The sequence below is a fragment of the Ranitomeya imitator genome, chromosome 2 (assembly GCF_032444005.1).
Source record: "Ranitomeya imitator isolate aRanImi1 chromosome 2, aRanImi1.pri, whole genome shotgun sequence".
Lineage (NCBI taxonomy): Eukaryota > Metazoa > Chordata > Amphibia > Anura > Dendrobatidae > Ranitomeya > Ranitomeya imitator.
The window spans coordinates 103,139,948-103,162,273 of NC_091283.1; the positions used below are offsets into that span (position 1 = coordinate 103,139,948).

Here is a 22,326-nt window from a genome sequence, read left to right on the forward strand (position 1 = left end):
TGAGGCAGCAAAAACCTGCTGACAGATTCCCTTCAAATCGACAGCTCTGCAACCAATTAGTGAACACAATGGCTCTAAGTTGACGGCACTAGTCGCTCAGAGCTGCTGAGCTCACAGATTGCCACATCGACCGCGCTACAGCCATCGGTGCTGCAGACTGTAACATACACCAGAAGCAGCATCGTCTAAAGTAACAGCACCAATTAAACAGATTCAACTAATGATTTTTGCAAAGTTTTTATTAAGCCGTGACTTTTCTTCTACTGATAGGTTGTCTGTAGACTGAACAGAAAAGAAGAAGTTACTGAAATAAGATCTAGGGAGAGAACTGCATCTAGACTACGTAAACATGTAAAAAAACACTCCAAAATGGTACAGATTTGCAGCTACAACACATTGTATTTAAGTTGCAATGCAGATTTTCAGTCGTGATCACACATGAAACGTACACACAATGGCTTCCAGGCAAAAAAAAAAAAAAAATCTATAATTTTTCTGCATTATACCCACAGTCTGAACATAATCTTCAATGTCTGTACATATAAACATAGTAACATTGTATTTTTCACCTTAATCTATGACTTTACAATACTTTATTACTACATTAGTCTTTCATATATCAGATGATGTAAATGAATAGTAAGTACAGCAGCCATTTATAAGTAGCACAAGTCCCAGAAGTATTTACAGGCAGACATTTTTTTCCCCTCTCGTAAACTGGAGTCATTGGCAGGAAGTAAAACCATATAATTACATAATTACATAAACATAGAAGGGCCAGAAAAGTTTAAGGGTGCGTGTCCACGGTCTGTAATGATGGCACTTTGGACAGAGCGGAAACCGCTCCGCCCAAAGCGCCGCCCCCTTCTGTACGCTCGGTGATTCTGGATGTGTTCATTGCACACATCCGGAATCTCCGCACCCCATACATAGGGCCTTGTGATTTACCTTGCAGCGACAGAGCATCGCTGCAAGGTAAACAGACATGCTGCGTTCTAAAAAGACGCGCCGCATGTCCGGAAACGCAGGGCCGCCGGGTGCGTGTTCGCACACATAATGGAGACGGGATTTTATAAAAATCCCCTCCACTATGCTGTAACATCTGGACGCTGCGGACTGAACGCTGCGGCTGTATGCAGCGTTCAATCCGCAGCTAATCTGGATGTAATCCGGCACGTGGACACATACCCTTAGGGGGGTCATTGGAGTGCTGACTGTCCAATCCAGTGTCCAAATTTCATTTTCCCAAAGCAGTTTAAAATAAAATGCAATCAGACATTTAACCGGCAGTAAGAAATGGTTCATTTTGGGGAAAAAAAAAAAAAAAACTTTTAAAATACTCAAAAAGTATAAGTGGTTGTTTGCAAAATAAATCCTCACTGGCTGCGGTGGGTAAATACTCCACTTTTGCCTAGCTTTTGAGAAATCTTAGTTGCCACTTGCCTCCATTTTTAAGATTAAGATTTATGAGTTATACCTTATGTTAATAGACACGTTAAACCCACTTTGGGTGTACTCACACTACAGTCATTTTGCTGAGTTTTTGCAGCAGGAATGCCAAGTTTTAGAAAAAAAAAAAAAAAAAATTGCAGCACTACCATACCCTTAACCTTTTTCTGATGTTGGGCGTAATAGTACGGCGATGTCGGACTCCCTCCCTTTGGTGAGGACTCTGACGGTGAGCCCACATCTTTCTCGCCACATGTCAGCTGTTTTGCAATATCTGTGGGTGGAATCGCGATACACCCGTGGCTACTAACACGTTAAATGCGGCTGTCAAACGCTGACAGCCGCATATAACATGCACTTCTGGCAGTCGTGCCGGAAATCCACCCATTATGTGATCACGGGTCACCGATGGGTTGGCAGTGCCGGATTGCTATACAAGTGAGGTATTCTACTACATACAGGTGATCTGATCATCGCCTCTATTTAGTAGAGACGATCGGGTTATGGTAGCTTCTAGTCTCCCATGGAGACTATTGAAGCATGCCAAAAGTGAAAAAAAAAGGTTTTTAAAAATATATAAAAGTTCAAATCACCCCCTTTTCAAAATTAAAAAAAAAATAAAAAAAAACCAAACCTACACCTATTTGGTATCGTCACATTCAGAAACCTCCGATCAAAAAAAAAAAAAAAAAAGTATTAACCTGCCTAAAAGGCGTAGCGAGAAAAATAGTCAATACGCCAGAATTATGTTTTTTTTGGTCGCCACGACATTGCACTAAAATGCAATAACCGGTGTCCAAAAGATCGTATCTGCACCAAAATGGTAAAATTAAAAACATCAGCTTGGCTCCCAAAAAATAAGCCCTCACGAAAAATGGCACAGTTTGTTTTTTTTAAAACAAAGTTTGAAATTTTTTTTTATCTAAGTGGCGAAAAAAGAGAACCTAGACATGTTTGGTGTCTATGAACTCGTAATGACCTGGAGAATCATAGTGGCAGGTCAATTTTAGCATTTAGTAAACCTAGCAAAACCGCCACACAAAAAAACTGTGGGATTGCACTTTTTTTTGGAATTTCACAGCACTTGGATTTTTGAATTTTTTCCCGTTTTCCAGTACACGATATGTTAAAACCAAAAGGTGTTGATCAAAAGTACAACTTGTCCCACAAAAAAACAAGCCCTCACACGGCCATATTGACGGAAGAAGGAAAGCAATAAAAAAACATTTTAACATGGATTTTAACAAAGCAGCCCAAAAGCGTGCACATAACATTACTCTTCTGTAAGTTCCCTGATGGTCTTTAATTTGCTGCTACACTGATGTGCTGTAACTGCAGGTGGCCTAAATTCTGACCATCACGAGAATGTAAAGCGGGCCACAGCTAAAGCAAAGTAAACTAAGACGGGTAACTAAAATCAGAGTGGCGGGGGATTTAGTAAGTAATGCTATTTTTAATTGTTATTTTATAACCTTCCTGTTAGCAAGTGACTAGAGGATCACATCTATGGGACACTGGCAGCAAATCCTGGGGATAAGCCTCAAATGTACCAAATGGGAATGATCCTTGATTACTATAGTGTTATAGTATACTGTGTATAGAAGACACCGTTTACATTCCTCCTCCTTGCTTGTAAATTAGGTAGGGCCCAGGGAACCTGTTTCCAGAAGAAAAAAAAATAAACCTGCAAATATGGGGTTAATCTGAAGGATAATAGCATGCCAGCACTTAGCCAAATTCTGTAGAAAGAAAATTAACTTTATTCCCCTCTGTAGCGTTCCATTGTCAGTCACGGGGGCGGCGCCAGCGCAGGTTCAGTCATCACTCTGAGTATCGAGAGCGACGTCTGTAAAAGTGGGCGCCACGTAGGTTAATAACGTTATAAACCTGCAAATTAACCCCCGATCTACAGGTCAACGGCATTTTGTCCTGGTGACAGGTTCACTTTAGCAATCATAATCCGCAAAGTGCTGCAAATCCTTAAGATGACAATTTTGATAAAACATATATTGGAGAAAACCTCCCATACATAGGAACCTGTCATGTCGGGAAATGCTATTTACCTGCAAATACAGTTAGGTCCATATATATTTGGACAGAGACATTTTTCTAATTTTGTCTTCCGTGGGCGCCCAGGTCTTTTTACATTGATGAGTTCACCGGTGCTTGCTTTCTTTCTCAGGATGTACCAAACTGTAGATTTTGCCGCTCCTAATATTGTAGCAATTTCTCAGATGGGTTTTTCTGTTTTCGCAGCTTGAGGATGGCTTGTTTCACCTGCATGGAGAGCTCCTTTGATCGCATGTTTACTTCACAGCAAAACCTTCCAAATGCAAGCACACCTCAAATCAACTCCAGGCCTTTTATCTGCTTAATTGAGAATGACATAACGAAAGGATTGCCCACACCTGTCCATGAAATAGCCTTGGAGTCAATTGTCCAATTACTTTTGGTCCCTTTAAAAACAGGTTGGCACATGTTAAGGAGCTGAAACTCCTAAACCCTTCATCCAATTTTAATGTGGATACCCTCAAATGAAAGCTGAAAGTCTGAACTTCAACTGCATCTGAATTGTTTTGTTTAAAATTCGTTGTGGTAATGTCTGTAACCAAAATTAGAAAAATTTTGTCTCTGTCCAAATATATATGGACCTAACTGTATAAGGTTAATCTTCAGGTAAAGAATAAACAATTCTGCCTGCTTACTGGAAGTGCAGCTGCAGGGAGAAAATGAACTTCTATCCTCCGTGCAGCCTCTCGCTGTCAAAGTGGTGCAGTTAATCACCGGTCACTATACTGTAATCGCTAGTCTACAGCGGATGTTTGAAGAGCAATATGTCCAAGTGCCAGCGAGTGATTACAGCGTATTCACTATATAATGAGCTCCGACGGTTACTCCATGACTGGAACACAGTGGCTACAGGGAGGATACAACTTCATTTTCTCCCTGCAGCCACAGCTCCAATAAGGCAGTCAGGCATAATTTTAATGCCATTTACTTGCAGATTAACCCTATATCTGCAGGTAAATCGTATTACCCAACACGACAGGTTTCCAGTCACCAAATCTGGCATGTTGAACTGGATACATGATACAATGAAAAAAAGCCACCAGTGAGGTGCGCCAGTACTTTCACACGTCACTGACGCTTTACGAACAAAAGTACTCTGTGCCAAGTTGCTACTGATCAACAGGTCTATATACAGAACATCAGACCCCCTAATGATGTCGGACAGTGCTGATAATGGCTGTAACAGTTATAAAAAATATATATATTTTTCTTCTTTTCTAAACATCATTTCTTTGTTCACATAAAGGCACAGTAGTTTTCTAAAGCCGTAATTACCTGTAGTATGCATTTAATTTCTAAAAATTAAAATGGAGGCAAAATAAAAACCAAAAACATTCGTGCCACACACTATACATGTACGTTTCATATGTGAAGAAAGAAGCTCATACCAAGGTAGAGGTCACGATTAGTCTCACTATGACACGAGGGAGAAGAATGGCTTCTTATTTTATGAACACCGCTTAGTGGAAATAAAGCCCACGGACTACTTCTGACAATCTAGGCCACTTTAAGCAAAGCGAAGTTCTGACAACCGAGCGCTGTGGCATGAAAGTGCTAAATGCTTATGATAATAGTCATTTCCAATTATTTCTCAGTTTCCAGAATATACAGAGTAATGATACAGTAACTGTGCCACAGGCCCATTCAATCACCGGCTATGCATACTACAAAGATGGAGTGCAGAAATCTTGCTATATACAGATATACAGTACAAGCAGGTTGGTTATCAGCGTCCCTCTCACCGTGTCCGGTCAGTCACAGACACAGGACATTACAGTGTTCTTCGTAAGTCTGAAACAGACGTGTTAGTGGAAAGAACTTGTACTTGTCAGACTAGAGGGAAAAAGTGTGGAATAGCGATCCTAAGGGAAATATGAGAGTTGTAGTCCGATAACCCCAACGTGTCACAAAGAGTACACGGTCACTAGTTTGGTTCATTGTCCGCGTTGCTGAACCCTAAGGATTTCTTTACCCCGATACCCATTTTAATATGTTAGAGATAGGTCAAGACTTTGGTAAAAATCTGGCATTTTCATGATCCAGCACGTCGTACAGGAACCAGGGCTGTGGAGTCGGAGTCCATTTTGGTGGAGTCTGAGTCGGTGTCATGGAAATTGAGGAGTCGGGAGTCAGAGGTTTGGATTACTAATTCCACAGCCCTGACAGGAACGCTAGGAGCATTAGGATTAAATGGTTGTCAAAATCATGATCAACGGATAATGCAATTTCCCAGCTTTCCAAGCTCATGGAAAACAATTATCCAATTTATTTGAAATTTATGCCACGTTTTCACACAGGTATCACAGTCTGAGTAAAGTACTAAGTCCGGCCAAGCTGCAGGTCTTCTGCAAACCAAAACCAACAGCTTCATAGGAATATGTATACGCGGCTGGCAGAAGGCATGGTCCATATTCAGACAGTGATCTGACATAAAAAAACAACTGACCTGTGCGTGTAACTGCTTCATTTTGTATGTGAATTACCTCCTAAAAACAGATGCAGGAAGAGGCAGGAGACAACGGTGAACGGACACTTGCCGGGCTTCAGAATTAATATAAAATGACCCATCATGAGCGCTTTTTACTCGAGTATTCAGGAAGAACCTGGGACTAGTCCCCAAAAAAATATTGAAAAATGCTAATCAGCTAACATCGAATGATGCATGCATCAATAGTGCCAACCACACAGAACCTCAGTATCTGATATTGCCAGCTTAGGGACAGGTCCCCAACATGTGGCTCGCTGCTGACTGCTAGGTTGGTGCATTAGTATGATGTCTAGTCAGCGGCTATGAAGAGCAGATGGTGACTTTGGTAACTAGCCCTGCAGAGAAGAGCACATGTAGATGCATGTATACCGGGGGCGTGGGGGGTAATGGGTTAATATTTTAATCTGGAGAAATGATGATCCTGCCAGTTAGAGGGTTGCTTGAAGCTGGATCTGATGGTTTTCTTGTGCCAAGCGCTTCCTCCACACTAGTTTGGGGGGGGGGGGGGGGGGGAGGGGTGGTAAGTCCTAGATGTAAGAACACTGCCTGTAAAAGAGAAGGTCTGCAAGAAAAGGGGGCTTCAGCAAGGAGACTTTGATTTTCATTAAACAAGTAATGGAGGGGCTCTGTCTGTCACCACTGTGGGAGGCAGTCAGGATGTCAAGAATCAGGGATCCGGATGTGGCTCGCGATTATCTCTCAGGGCTGAATGTGGCTCTGAAGGTTGGAGACCACCGGCTTAGAGGCATTCAGTCTAGAACCCATTTAAAAACAGTGCTTTTTTTGGTAGATGAAGAAATCACATCCATTCTGTAGGAGTATAACCAAACACAGGGTCAGCGATTGCTGAAATACGAAGTTATTCTCCCCAAAGCCACACTGTCATCTACGATTTTAATCCTGATAACCTCAGACTGGTTAGTGGAGCAATAATACATGGTGGGAGATTGATTTACTAAGATGGTCTCAAATAACACAGCCTCATTGAGACTTATGAAGAACACTGCAAGTTTCACCCTTGTCACATCAATACGTCGACATCGGCTTCGTGTTCCTCCTCGTTCACTTTTAGAGAAAGTACTTCTTCATTTAGAAATAAGCCACTGAGTCTCTCCTTCCGCGCCTGCCGCTGTTCCTTCAGCTGTCTCTTCCGCAAGGCTTTCTGCTGCAGTTTCCTCTGCTTTGACCGTTTCTATAATACAATTATATGTTCAAACAAAGAAAAAAAACACAAACATTCAGAATCTATTATTCTAAACATTCAGTAAAATCCACAATATATGCACGTTTATATTACGAGTACAAGTTGGCAGCTCAGAAGGCTGCGTAGAAGCACGTTTGCGGCCTCAGTTTTGTTTAGAAGGAAGATCCTGTAAGTATACTACAAATCATGAGCGTAATACTGCATGTGATCCAGGGCAGTGGAAAAACAGACGAAAAAAACGAGACTGAAATAGCAACCATGAAAGCAGCAAGAGATGAAAGGGGTTGTCTCAACATCATTCTTCAGGAGCACACTGCTCCCAAGCCTGCCAGGAGGTGGTCCTGATTGACAGCTTGGAGCAGCGGCTGAGCCACCGGACATACGAGCGTAGCTGTGCGCTCTGCGAGGCTGCAGGCAGAAGAAGCAGCATCGGAGAAGCCATGGAGTACTGAGGCTGGCCTGATGCAATCAGATCAGAGCAGGAGCTTAACAGCTCTTTCCAATTGAGCTTGTAAGTGTTGTGCTACTGGCTTAGGAGCCAGACAACCTCTGACTGACAGCAGCAGTGAACCGAATCAATGCAACAAGCACGAAACGATGAAAATAAACATTACATTATTATTATTATAAGGGTAAGTTCACACAGAGCGTTTTTTTGCTGTTTTTTTTATGCTAATTTTCAGCTGCTTTTTACAGTACCTGCAAAGCCTGTGAGATTTCAGAAATCTCATGCACACATTGGTTTTTTGTATGATCAGTATTTTGTGCTTTGCTGTGTTTTTTGGACATAGGGCATGTCACTTCTTTCAGGGCTTTTGCCGCGTTTTTTCACCCATTGACTTGAATGGGTCTTGAAAAAACACAGCAGAAACGCAGGTATCATTATTGACTGCGTTTTTGCTACTGAAAATCCAAGGACATTAGCATGGACAATGAGAAAAATACACACACAAAAAAAAGGCACCAAAACCTGCGTTTTTGACGCAGCTTCTTTCCAGCCAAGAAGATCAGGTTTTCTGCAGAAAAAAAAAAGGCAGCAAAAACGCTCTGTGTGAACTTACCCACTAAACTATAAAAATTACTTTATTATTATAAATGTATTTTTTATTTAATACAAAAAAAACATACAAAATTGCTTATTTTCACAAGTACTTTGCAATTTTACCATGATAATTACCCTTTGAAAGGGGTTGTCTTATTTTTTTATTTCAGCATTCTCAGTTTTAAAAAAAAGCTTTAAAGAAGACCTGTCAAAATGGTCACCATTGGACAGTTTTTGCTCTGACTTTATTCTTGCTGCTCCCAAGTATTCCATTAATATTAGAATGTATTATACGGTTTCCGAGATGTGGACCTTTTTCGGTTAGTGATCATTTTTATGCTCTTTATCAGGCTAATAATGCAGAACAGCCTAATGCCCCTAGAGAATACTGTGAGCAATGACCCCTTGCGAAAAGACCATAAAGTTAGAACTAAATAAGAAGGATCATTTCTACGTAACCATATGGCAAATTAAAAAGAAAAAATACATAATTAAATAATAATAAAACTAACAATAATACTCCTGGAGCAGCAGGACTGCTATAAAAAAAAAAAAAGGAAAAAAACTGGACACTTTCACCAGGTGACAGGTTCCATTTACTACTAAATCTGTATGCCTTCATGGACACAACATACTTTCCCCATATAAAGTACAGACACGTTTACCTTTGAATCTCTGATCCGTTCTGCGGCACTTGCGGACAGATTGCTGTCACTGTGAGTGCGGCTCATGTTTGCACTTGAGTTGGAGGCAGAGTTGCCGCCACTGGAGCCGCTGCTGCTTGCGGTGCTGACCATACTGGCTCCACTGCTTACACTGGCGCCACTCACGCCACTTGTACTAGCCGCACTGTAACTGGTCCTCTTCCAGTTCTCTCGTGTGGAGCGCTGCCGTGGACTATGCTCCTTGATATAGCTTCTGACCTGATGGCAACACACAGAAAAACAAAACAAAATTATGTTAAAATGTAAAACGACACCTTGCTATAAGCTTGCCACTTCACTGGTTCCACCCTCTGAAAAGGTCTAATATTATAAGCAATGCGCCGTAGTATCAGGAGGTGTTCGCTCTCCTCTTTTTAGCACTTTGGGTCCGGTTTGTCAGTATGGGACCGTGTAACGTTCGGCTAATGTATCAGTGTCCTTATAAACCCAGTCCAGTGCCCACACAAACCTGTTTCAGCTTTTCATCAGTCAGACAGTTCAGCTCAATGATAAACTCGCTGTCTGTAGGAGAAATCTGCGCCGAAGGATCAATGATTTTTATGATGTCGAGCTGTTCCCGAAGTCCCATTTCTGTGCTGACTTTTCGACTGAGATACTCTATGTATTCCACCTAGAAGAAAACAAAAGTCACATTTGTGTGATTATACACAGCACACAAAACCGTGTGATGGACAAGTGTCAGACCATGCTGCAGCTCCTAGAAACGTAGCGTTTCCCACCAATGTTGCATCTTCACTGTCTGAATCGATGGAGCCCCCCTCAAAATGTCGGCAAGCAATGATCATAAAGTGAAAGCATATCCTAGCAATAGCCCTTCACATTACAAGATGGATTATTTCTAATCATAAATGGGTAAAACTGAAAAGCGCACAAAAAAAAAAAAAAAAAAACAAGCATCATTTCAATAATCTTTGTTTTAAAAAATCCTAGCAGTTCTCAAAAACATGGGGATTTTCAATTTTCATTTTAATCTCTTGATGCCTAGGTTACTGGCCACCTCTGAAGTCTGTCAGAGGTGGTCAGTTTCCTAGGTAAAGAGCGCATGCTTACAAGCTCTGATATAAATCTCACGAGTGCTTCTCTGAAGCAGACCGGATTGCTAAATCCAACCAGATTCAGTGCCACTGCGTTCCGCCTATAATGTAAAGGCAAGTGTGCCTTACACTGTGGCATCACAAAGGGCACAGTCTGGGCCAGTGCACCATGATGCCTAAAGTCCAAACTGCTAATCAAGGAGTGCATCGCCCCTGAAAGGAGAAGGCTGGGGAGCGGTGTACTCCTGAACACAAATCATAACCTTAACAATTGGTTTTCCCAACCACACAAAAAATATTACATTTTTGGCAACATTTACGTGACGGCTGTGCACGAGTCACAGGGGTGTGGATCTGTATAAAAAACTGGAGGAAAGGGGACATGCAGACTACAGATCACACAAAATGATAAATAGATCACTCTATTATTGGTAAACATAGAACTACAAAACATTAAGGGTATGTTCACACGTTCAGGATTTCCATCCTTTTTTTTTCCTGACTGTTTTTTAAAAAACTGCAGCTCTTGGCAGAAAACGCAGGTCCTTTTTTTGGTCCTTTTTTGGTCCGTTTTTGATGCGTTTTTTGATGCGTTTTTTGATGCGTTTTTTTGATGCAGTTTTCTAGCCAGAGTCTGTGTGTTTTCTAGGAATTTTTTTAGGGTTAAAATGGCTGAAAATACCCTAACCCTACCCCTACCCCTAACCCTACCCCTAACCCTACCCCTAACCCTAACCCTACCCCTAACCCTACCCCTAACCCTACCCCTAACCCTAACCCTACCCCTAACCCTACCCCTACCCCTATTCTAACCTTAGTGAAAAAAAAAAAAAAAAAAAAATTCTTTATTTTTTTTTATTGTCCCTACCTATGGGGGTGACAAAGTGGGGGGGGTGTCATTTACTATTTTTTTATTTTGATCACTGAGATAGGTTATATCTCAGTGATCAAAATGCACTTTGGAACGAATCTGCCGGCCGGCAGATTCGGCGGGCGCACTGCGCATGCGCCCGCCATTTTGCAAGATGGCGGCGCCCAGGGAGAAGACGGCCGGACGGACACCGGGACGCCGGGTGAGTATAAGGGGGGGAGATTAGGGCACGGGGGGGGCATCGGAGCACTGGGGGGGGCATCGGAGCACGGGGGGGCGGGATCGGAACACGGGGGGGGCAGCCACACTCCGCCCACGCACTTCCGCCCGCTCCCCGCACTTCCTGCTGCAGCGGTTCTGCACATCAAACCGCAGTAAAACCCGCAGATATATTTTTGATCTGCGGGTTTTACTGCGGTTTGGACCTCACAATGGAGGTCTATGGGTGCAGAACCGCTGCGGCTCCGGAAAAAGAATTGACATGCTCCTTCTTTTTTCCGGGAGCTATTCAGCGCGTCTTTTTTTTTACAATTTCCGGACCATGTGCACAGTGTGTCCTGTTTTCCATAGGGTACAGTGTACTGTACCCTGCATGGAAAACAGCTGCGGAACCGCAGCGGCAAAACCGCCGCGGTTCCGCGGTAAAAAACGCACTGTGTGAACATGGCCTAAAAGATATGGCCCATAATAGAGCCATATCTTGCTTCTCCCTATAGCCTGAATATGTATAAAAATGTTCAAAAGAAATTGCATAATATCCTGATCACCAAATACAAAGGTTACAGTCCCTCTACGACAAAAATACATGTACATATGCTAATAACCAGCCAACTCTATCCACCAGCAAAGATTCAAACAGGCACGAGGTATGCCATGTATAGAAAAAATAATAATGAATCTATCAATAAACAGGCCAAAAATGAGGCCAGGGAGAAGGCATACTACCCGTGTGGCAGAGTGATAAGGAATAAGAATATAGCCTAAGAGTTGGGAGAATCCAAATGATCAGAGTACAGGGAGATGGAGGTGGCAAGACAAAGCTTGCCCGAAGCGTGTCGCCAAGAACTGGCTTCTTCGGGAGCTCTGTGGATCTGACCACAACAGGACAAGTGACTGGCACACTTATCAGGAGACTAACCTCACACAACCACCTCTTTCCCAATAACATGAGTGATTGTTTAATAAATCCACTTCCCAAATGGGAGAAGCCACAGACACGTGACGGGGTTAGCCCTTACCTCCCCTTCTGCCCAGAAGAAACACCACACAAGCTGGAAAACGAAGGTGAGGAGTAAGGCTTCTTTTACACTTCCGTCGGTACGGGGCCGTCACGAAGCTTTGGCGCGATGTACCGATGGAAGTGTTTGCTTTCACATTTCTGTCTGCGTTGCCGAGCAGGAAGGATCGTGAGAGCGATATTTCCTGCTGGGCATGCGCAGTGTGAAACACTGGATGCGACGTACGGAAAAACGTTCCCCTGAACGTTTTATCCAAGACGACGGCCCGCCAAAACCCGACGCATCCAGTGGACGACGCATGCAACATAGTAACATAGTTAGTAAGGCCGAAAAAAGACATTTGTCCATCCAGTTCAGCCTATATTCCATCATAATAAATCCCCAGATCTACGTCCTTCTACAGAACCTAATAATTGTATGATACAATATTGTTCTGCTCCAGGAAGACATCCAGGCCTCTCTTGAACCCCTCGACTGAGTTGGCCATACATCGCAATGCGTCGCTATGGAGAAAAAACGCATCCTGCGGACAACTTTGCAGGATGCGTTTTTTTCTCCAAAACGACGCATTGCGATGTTGGCCAAACGACGGAAGTGGGAAAGTAGCCTAACAGATCTGACATTTAACTATTCAGGAGTGGTGAAAGAAGAGGAGGTGGGAGGCGTGTGATGGCTGCTAGAGGGTTAATGGAGGTAGGGTGTGCATCCTAGACAGCTGCAGTACACCTCCCCAGTGTTGCAGAACTTCCGCCTTCTCCTCGCCGCTCTCCCAGCTCCGCCCCACTACAGAGCTCAGCAGCTCCGCCCCACTACAGAGCTCAGCAGCTCCGCCCCACTACAGAGCTCAGCAGCTCCGCCCCACTACAGAGCTCAGCAGCTCCGCCCCACTACAGAGCTCAGCAGCTCCGCCCCACTACAGAGCTCAGCAGCTCCGCCCCACTACAGAGCTCAGCAGCTCCGCCCCACTACAGAGCTCAGCAGCTCCGCCCCACTACAGAGCTCAGCAGCTCCGCCCCACTACAGAGCTCAGCAGCTCCGCCCCACTACAGAGCTCAGCAAAATGAGAGGGGGAGAAGCAAAAATGGACTTCACAATTCTGTAGAAAACTCAGAACAGTGCGAGTTCATAATGGTGATTTAAATGAATGCGATTCACCCAGCCCAACCCATAACTGGAATTTTATGCAAGCTCAAATAAGTATTGCATAAGATTTTTATCCTTACTAAGCACAAAATAGAGCAATCATTACCAGAGCTCCACATCAGGGAGTAACATGACTGCACAAGAAAGGATTATTTTTGTAATTATGGCTCCCTCCACAATTGTACGATCTTCCTTTTTTAAAAAATGTTGGACTAGTGCCGCCCTTGTGCACATTCATGTCCAGCAAAAATGGCGCCTGATGTGGCGCATTTTCAGATTAACCTTTAGTGTTCCCCAGCAAAATGGCACCAGAGGCAGAGCATTCTCTGATTAAGCTCCGGCAGTCTGCAGCAAAAAGGCGATGTTGGTGGCACCAGCACGAAATGTAAAAAAAAAAAAAAAAAAAAAAAAAAAAAGGAGGAGGATCATACAAATGCGAAGGGGTCATAACCTACCCATCCATAGTCCCACCTCAGTGCACAAAAAGGATATTGCACCAAAACTTCTATGGTGAATTAAACACAAACCAGGCTACGGATTTTTTCACTTCAGGTATCCATTAAAGGCAATCTGTCACCTCATTTTTCGCAAATAAGCTGCGGCCACCGCCATTAGGGGCTTATCTACAGCATTCTGTAATGCTGTAGATAAGCCCCCTATGTAATCTAAAAGATAAGAAAAACAAGTTAGATTATACTCACCCAGGGGTGGTCCGGTCCGATGGGTATCACGGTCTAAATCCGGCACCTCCCATCTTCATACGATGGCGTCCTCTTCCTTGCTTCTGTCGCGGCTCCTGCACAGGCGTACTGATTTGCCCTGTTGAGGTCAGAGTAAAGTACTGCAGTGTGCAGGCGCTGGGCCTCTCTGACTTTTCCCGGCGCCTGCGCACTGCAATACTTTGATCTGCCCTCAACAGGGCAAATCAGTACGCCTGTGCAGGACCCGCGACAGCAGCAAGGAAGAGGACGCCATTGAATGAAGATGAGAGGCGCTGGACCCAGACCGTGACGCCCATCGGACCCGGACCGCACCCCCAGGTGAGTATAATGTAACTTGCTTTTCTTATTTTTCAGGTTACATCGGGGGCTTATCCACAGCATTACAGAATGCTGTAGATAAGCCCCTAATGGCGGTGGCCGTTGCTTATATGTGAAAAATGAGGTGACAGATTCCCTTTAAATCAGTATATCAAAACCATTATGGCCATACCTTTTCTTTAACAGGTAACATCGTGGTGACACGTTCTCTTTACAGGGGTTGTCAGGTCTCAAAAAAAAAAAAGTCTGCAGTCAATCTTTAAGGCTGCAGAATACCAAATTGTGACGGTGTGATGTGCAGTGTTCCTATTCCCCAGGAATGCCTGTACGAGCCGACACATGACTTCACGTACGCAATTTGCTTACTTGTGTTCATTTGCAACGAGACTCTTGATGACACGTGCCAGCAAACCGCACACATGCATTGACATGGCACTCTGTGCATCACACACTGTCACCATTAGGCAGTCTGTGTTACACAGACTGTATGCAGATTATTCTTCCAAGACTGGACAATCCCTTTAAGGTGCTGTTCTTGATGATCATCATTACTATATGTGTGAGGAAAAGAAAAAAACAAAAACAAAAGCTCCAATGAAGAGTGGCTGATCATTCTCAGCAGCATCTGATGCTTTGCAGATCTTGTTATAAAATGTGTGTCTAGCGGGATTGATTTTCTACACAATAATTCTCACTCCTAGAAATATTTTGCACTGTGCATTTGGCAGCCGCTGAATCATCCAAGAGCAGCCCAATGTATGGCGAGCGTCAGATTGAGTCCGTCACTAACACGCGGTAGGAGGAGTTACCTGCTCGTCGTTGGTCATGGCGCTCCAAGGCAGCTCGTCCAGATTCCGGTGTTTGTTCTTCTTCTTAGAGGGAAGGCAAGGCGAGCTGGGGATGCTGGGAATAATATCCGATAGCACATCGCTACTGCTGGCAATGTCACTCCCTGGCAGCTACAGTGGGATTAAGCGCAAAGGATAAATGTGCCATAAATATAATACATCATATATATGCAACGGACATAATATTTAAAGGGTGCCTATCATGGAGTAAAATGTATAAATGTTATGGAGGTTGATATGTGTAGCTGATCAGTAGTGGTCTGGATCCTGAGACCCTCGTCCCCCCCCCCCCCCCCCCCCCAAGTGCTCAGTAGATACCCAGACAGTGTGAAATTCAGGAGCACAACGTACCTGCCTGAAAATGCACACGTTCTTGCAATTGAATTTCACACCGCCCTCTGTGTGCGCTCTCGGGCAGCAGCTGTGCGCTCCTGTCTGAGGAGCAATCAATGGGGGGTGGGGGCAGGGGGGGTCTCAAGACTTGGCCCCCGTCAATCTGCATGGAATGATATGGACCATGAAAAAAAATTAGAAAGGTTTAGTTACTTTTTAATTAGCTAAAAGCCCAACTTCTGTTGTGCCCACTAAGCAGCCAACGACCTTGTGATTTGCCAACAAGCACAGGCAATTCCTACACAGCTGTATTCTTTCAGTCATACAGTGGCACTATAAGAGGAGCCCCTATCAATCGCTCCAAGGACAATAATTATAATTTTCATCCTTTCACCGCAGCTTTCTCGGTGAAGGAAATAAGACTTGTGTAATTAAAGAATTATATAACTTTCTAATCTTCTCTGTATCAACTTGCTCTGTTATTCAATAGGAACCTTTATAGATTATTTCCAGGAGATAAAGAGGTCGTACAACGCTCTGCTCATTACAAGAAAACTTTTATACCTTTATTGGAAGCGCAATTTCTAGTGTGGCATAATATGAAAAAAAAAAAAAAAACTTCAGTGTGCCGCAAAATCTGCATAGGCTAAGGCTGTGTGCACACGTTGCTGTTTTTTCTCGTTTTTTCCCGATAAAAACGCTATAAAACCGCAAAAAAAAAATGCATACAATAAGCATCTCATCATTTAGAATGAATTCCGCATGTTTTGTGCACATGATGCGTTTTTTTCCGCTAAAAAACGCATCGCGGTAAAAAACGCAGCATGTTCACTAATTTTGCAGTTTTTTTGCGGATTTCCCACTATAAAATGCATTGGGAAATGTCCGGAAAAAAACGCATCAAAAACGCGGCAAAAACACATGCAGATTTCTTGCTGAAAATTTCAGGTTTTTCTCAGGAATTTTCTGCGAGAAATCCTGAACATGTGCACATAGCCTAAAGGGGTTGTCAAGGCTCGGGACAAAAGTCTGCAGTCATTCTATGTGACTTCAGACTGCTGGAACATGACAGTGTACCCGCCCCAACAATTATTTTTTTAAACCCCAGACAGCCCCTCGTGCCCTGGAAACTCCCTTATACAGTGTCTTGATTGGCATAGCCATACAACACAGAATTAGAAGCAAATGAAACAAGATCATCTACTATATAATTGTCTAAGGGTCATTTCTGTCTGTCCTTCTGTCTGTCTGTCACGGATATTCATTGGACGCAGCCTCTGTCTGTCATGGAAATCCAAGTCGCTGATTGGTCGTGGCAAAACAGCCACGACCAATCAGCGACCGCTACAGTCTGGTGGAAAAATGGCCACTCCTTCCTCCCCCGCAGTCAGTGCTCGCTCCATACTCCCCTCCAGTCAACGTTCACACAGGGTTTATGCCAGTGTTAATGGACCGCGGTGTAACACACTCCATTAACGCAGCTATTAACCCTGTGTGACCAATGTTAAAAATAAAAAAAAAATAAAAAATCATTATATACTCACCTTCCGCCGCCTTTCCCGCTCTTCTCGACGCTCCGGTGACCGCTCCATGCAAGCGGCAGGTTCCGTTGGCAAGGATGGTATGCGAGAAGGACCTGCAATCACGTCACGGTCATGTGACCGCGACGTCATCAGAGGTCCTGCGCCCATACCAACCCTGGGAGCGGAAGCTGCTGCGTGCACCGCACACAGGGCCAGGACTTTAACGCGCTTTCAGAGGGTGAGTATATGTTTATTTTTTATTTTAAGTCTGTATACTATGTGGCTCTGGGCAATATACTACGTGGCTCTGGGCAATATACTACGTGGACATGCATATTCTAGAATACCGGATGCGTTAGAATCGGGCCATCATCTAGTGTCTTATATATAACAGACAAAATTACCTGCCACTCAAACTCGCTGTCAGACCAGTCCCAATAAGTGCTGATGGAGGAGGACACATCACTGCATACACTGCCCTCAGGAAACAGGTCGAAGGATGTGAAGTCCTGGTCATCCAGGAGGGAATAGCAGTCATCCTGGTCTCCGACAGAGACGGAAGAAAATAATTCCTCACTGCACTCAGAGCTCGCAACACTGGTTCCACAGGATGTCAGATTCCACCTAGAAATGATAACAAACATTCATCATTTTATATACAGATTCTGGCCAACCCCACTGAAGTCTACATGCGTTAAAGCATCAGCCCCCTGGTGAGGTAGTCAGGTATCATTATGAATGAGGACTAAAAAACCTGAGCTGTACTGACCCTCCACTTCAGTAATTAGTGAGAGTTCCTGGACCGCTGACTGATCAAAACGTCTGACATGTCACTATGACATTTCAAAAGTCATTAAAAAAAAAAACAATAATTACCATTTCAAGGGTTTGTCCCATTACAGACATTTTCACACAAATAAGAGAATGGGTTCTGTCCCCCGAGGAGATGAGAGGTTACGGCACATGAGCGCCTCTCTCCATTTATTGATACGAGCGTTCCAAAATTCTGCACACGTGTATACGGAGACCTCCCCATTCCTAGTGGCAGTAGACAGAGGCAATTCCTACCAATGGGATACACATCTATCAGATGTTTACGGCTTATCCTGTCCACGATAGGATCAAAACTTCTGACTCGTCACTGCGATTTGACGAAAGCTTTTGAAATAAATGAGTTACTCTTTAAGTAATCCCAACTCGGCACGTTACCGCCTATTCACAGGATGCAAGATCAAATCTATATATGCAAATACTTTTTTAATCCCCGACAGCGCCACAGGCAAAGTAAGGAGAAGTGGTCACAAATGTGTACCAATGGTCCGATCACGCAAAGGACCCTGGACCCCCAGCAGTAACACCCCCAGCAAAGAGCACGTTCTCCTCTATCTCATGGATAAGTAATAATTTGTACACAAGGGGCAATCCCTTTAATTTCCGCTGCACTGGTAAGGCCACGTCAATGGACATATTAGAAATTTAGTTTATGAAGAAACTAGAGAATGCCACGCAGATCCTGTCCTTGTAGGACTGAAGGCAAGATCCTCCGCCACACTACAGCAGCCCAGGAAGCAGTGCGAGTATGTGAGCGGACAGCACGTGTCCAGTTACCGGTAATCGCTCACACAATGTACAGAGTGACCAACATTAACCCCTTTACAAAGTGTGATAAGTGTATGTCACATGTCAGGTGTATGGAGCGGAGCCACTGGTGCTATCCCGCTAACTCCAAGAGCAGCGACTGGAGCTAAACACCCATCGCTGCTGTTCAACCAATTTCTGACAGTGGCATTTAAGTGGAGCAATTGTGTCATGAGATCCAGTGCCATCAGCTTCTCCCCAATCTCAGGGTACCGATGGGTAGCTACGGTAGCCAGGGGCCTAACGCATCGCCATTTTGCTCTTGTTTTTGTACTCTTGTGCAGCCTATACTACCGTATAACAGCATTTAGTATTAAATGATCAAGTGACATAATAGGGTAAAAAAAAAAAAGTAAAAGTAAAGTCTCAGAAAATGGTTTTTATAACATAAAACTAAAAAGAAAAAAAACAATCTAAAAAGGCAGAATTGCTGTTTCTGGGCACCGTGCCGCCTCCAAAAAATGCAATAAAATCAAGTAGTGTGGGCAGACTAACACCCCCCTGAGCCCTGACTCTGCCTTGTGGGCAGGCGAACCAACACCCCCCCCCCCCCCCCCCCCGAGCACTGACCCACACCAACGCCCCCCCACACCTAAGCCCTGCAGCACCCCCCCCCCCCCGAGCCCTAACTCTGCACATGTGGGCAGGTGAACCAACACCACCCCCAAACCAACCCCCTCGCCCACCCCGAGTCCTGCCTCCACGACACCGATCCCGGCCTCTGCACGCACGCGCGGGCAGGCCGGCCTACACCACCCCCTGAGCCCTGCTTCCGCAGGCCGGCCTACACTCCCCCTTGAGCCCTGCTTCCACATGCGCGGGACGGGCCTACACCCCCCAGCCCTGCTTCCGCGGGCAGGCCTACACACCCCTTGAGCCCTGCTTCCGCACGCAAGGGCAGGCCTACACACCCCTTGAGCCCTGCTTCCGCACGCAAGGGCAGGCCTACACACCCCTTGAGCCCTGCTTCCGCATGCACAGGATGGGCCTACCCCCCCCCCCCTCTGCGGGCAGACCTACACACCCCTTGAGCCCTGCTTCCGCATGCGCAGGATAGGCCTACCCCCCCCCCCCTCTGCGGGCAGACCTACACACCCCTTGAGCCCTGCTTCCGCACGTGAGGGTAGGCTTACACCCCCCCCTTGAGCACTGCTTCCGCACGCCGGCATGCACCCTCCCTCCCCCCCCAGGCCTGCTTCCGCACGCGAGGGCAAGCCTACACCCCCCTTGAGCCCTGCTTCCGCATGCGCAGGACAGGCCTACCCACCCCTGAGCCCTGCTTCCGCATGCGAGGGCAGGCCTACACCACCCCTTGAGCCCTGCTTCTGCACGCGGGCCTGCACCACCCGGGCGGGCCTACGCTGCCCAAGCCCTGCTTCCGCGTGGGCGGGCCCACAACAACTCCGAGCCCTGACCCACCCCCTCCCCACACAGGCCCAAACCACCACCCCCAGCCCTGACTCCGTGGGCATACCTACACCACCCCGTGACCTGCCTCCGCAGTGTCCCTGCTGTGCTCCCCTTCAAGCTCAGTCACACCCGTTTAGAATATGGCCACAAGGCAGTGTGCTCAGTATATACAGTCAGGGCTGAAGCCCCCTGATGGCAGAATGGAGACTTCCGGTGAGGTGATTGTATAGCAGGGCCAGGAGCTCCAGTCACTGCCCCGGCGTCGCATGGGGCTGCGGAGCTCCAGTCACTGCCCCGGCGTCGCATGGGGCTGCGGAGCTCCAGTCACTGCCCCGGCGTCGCATGGGACTGCGGAGCTCCAGTCACTGCCCCGGCGTCGCATGGGGCTGCGGAGCTCCAGTCACTGCCCCGGCGTCGCATGGGGCTGCGGAGCTCCAGTCACTGCCCCGGCGTCGCATGGGGCTGCGGAGCTTCAGTCACTGCCCCGGCGTCGCATGGGGCTGCGGAGCTCCAGTCACTGCCCCGGCGTCGCATGGGGCTGCGGAGCTCCAGTCACTGCCCCGGCGTCGCATGGGGCTGCGGAGCTCCAGTCACTGCCCCAGGGTTACATGGGGCTGCAGAGCTCCAGTCACTGTCTCAGGGTTGCATGGGGCTGCGGAGCTCCAGTCACTGCCCCGGGGTTACATGGGGCTGCGGAGCTCCAGTCACTGTCTCAGGGTTACATGGGGCTGCGGAGTTCCAGTCACTGTCTCAGGGTTACATGGGGCTGCAGAGCTCCAGTCACTGCCCCAGGGTTACATGGGGCTGCAGAGCTCCAGTCACTGTCTCAGGGTTGCATGGGGCTGCGGAGCTCCAGTCACTGCCCCGGGGTTACATGGGGCTGCGGAGCTCCAGTCACGGTCTCAGGGTTACATGGGGCTGCGGAGCTCCAGTCACTGTCCCGCGTTACATGGGGCTGCGGAGCTCCAGTCACTGCCCCGCATTCCATGGGGCTGCGGAGTTCCAGTCACGGTCTCAGGGTTACATGGGGCTGCGGAGTTCCAGTCACGGTCTCAGGGTTACATGGGGCTGCGGAGCTCCAGTCACTGTCCCGCGTTACATGGGGCTGCAGAGCTCCAGTCACTGCCCCGCGTTACATGGGGCTGCAGAGCTCCAGTCACTGCCCCGCGTTACATGGGGCTGCTCCCAGCACAGCCCGGGCCGCACACACCTGTTGGAGTGGAATCGGTGCAGGGGGTCGGTGCGATGGCAGGAGGACAGCTGGCAGCCGAAGTCACTGACGTCCAGGCAGCCCTCCTCACTGCTGCTGCCCCTCTGTGAGAGGAGAGGGAAGGGCTCGTCCGGGGCCAGGAACTTCTCGTACAGGCTTTCAGTCATGATGCAGGCGGGAGAGGCCTCCGGTCACCGCTCCCCCATGTCCCGGAGGACTGCGCTGCTTCCCCACTGCAGACACCCGAGCAGAACGTCGCAGAGCTCCGCCAGCTGCTCTCGGGACTGGGCCCTTCTTCCTTTCCGGCAGGGTGAGCTCTGCTAGTCTGGCGCCCCCTGCAGAGCTGGAGAGCAGCGGCAGGGACGTGGTCAGCCACCCGTACACCCACGTGACGTCAGCGCGAGAGTGGAGACGAGCGCCCTCTGCTGACCTGGAGGATGATGGCATGTAGACACTGTGCTCCCGCATACTGGGAGGAGTGGGAACGGCACTGCGCATGTCTCATAATGTCATGCGTCTTTTATGAACCTTTTCATCACCTGGACGTTTCTGGTTTTTTTTTTACACTTTCGTTTTTTCCTCCCCTTCTCCAAAGAATCATAACTCTCATTCTTCCATGGATGGAGCTGTAGCTTGTCACGGTACAGTTCTGTAATATAAAAGCTGTGATCGCTTTGTGTTCTGCGGCCCGCAGCTGTTAACCAGTTAAATCCCACTGTCAATCACCGGCATACCCCAGAACATGTCATTCATCCCACCCATCAGCGCCGTCACATAATCGCATACTGGGGAATACGGTGCCTAATCCGAGCACCACACGAAGACCCCACAGGCCGCCCCAGAGCACGGGCACATCATTAATTGTCTGAGTAGAAAACTAGTGGTCTTTGGTGAAATGACCCCAACAGACTGGTAGAGACTCCTGTCCGCAGACGAGGCTGAAGTTGGTTTTATTCGTTCAGTTTCTTATTCGGAGCTGAAGTTGGTTTCTTATTCGTCGGTTTCTTATTCGGCAATTTTTTCTTTTCTGTTTTTTATAGGTTTAACAACAAAAAATGAT

The 22,326-nt window shown here is 46.5% G+C and overlaps 1 protein-coding gene across 1 annotated transcript; it reads right to left on the minus strand.

Annotated features, from left to right (window-relative positions):
* Positions 1-221: 221 nt before the first annotated feature.
* FAM199X (family with sequence similarity 199, X-linked) lies at positions 222-21,690 on the minus strand. The gene is made up of 6 exons (XM_069747079.1): positions 21,267-21,690; positions 17,413-17,632; positions 15,114-15,263; positions 9,427-9,588; positions 8,919-9,176; positions 222-7,199 (listed from the first exon to the last, which is right to left on the minus strand). Exons 1-6 carry the CDS (start codon positions 21,431-21,433, stop codon positions 7,029-7,031), a joined length of 1,128 nt encoding a protein of 375 aa, XP_069603180.1. The 5' UTR covers positions 21,434-21,690; the 3' UTR covers positions 222-7,028.
* Between the last annotated feature and the right edge of the window lie 636 nt (positions 21,691-22,326).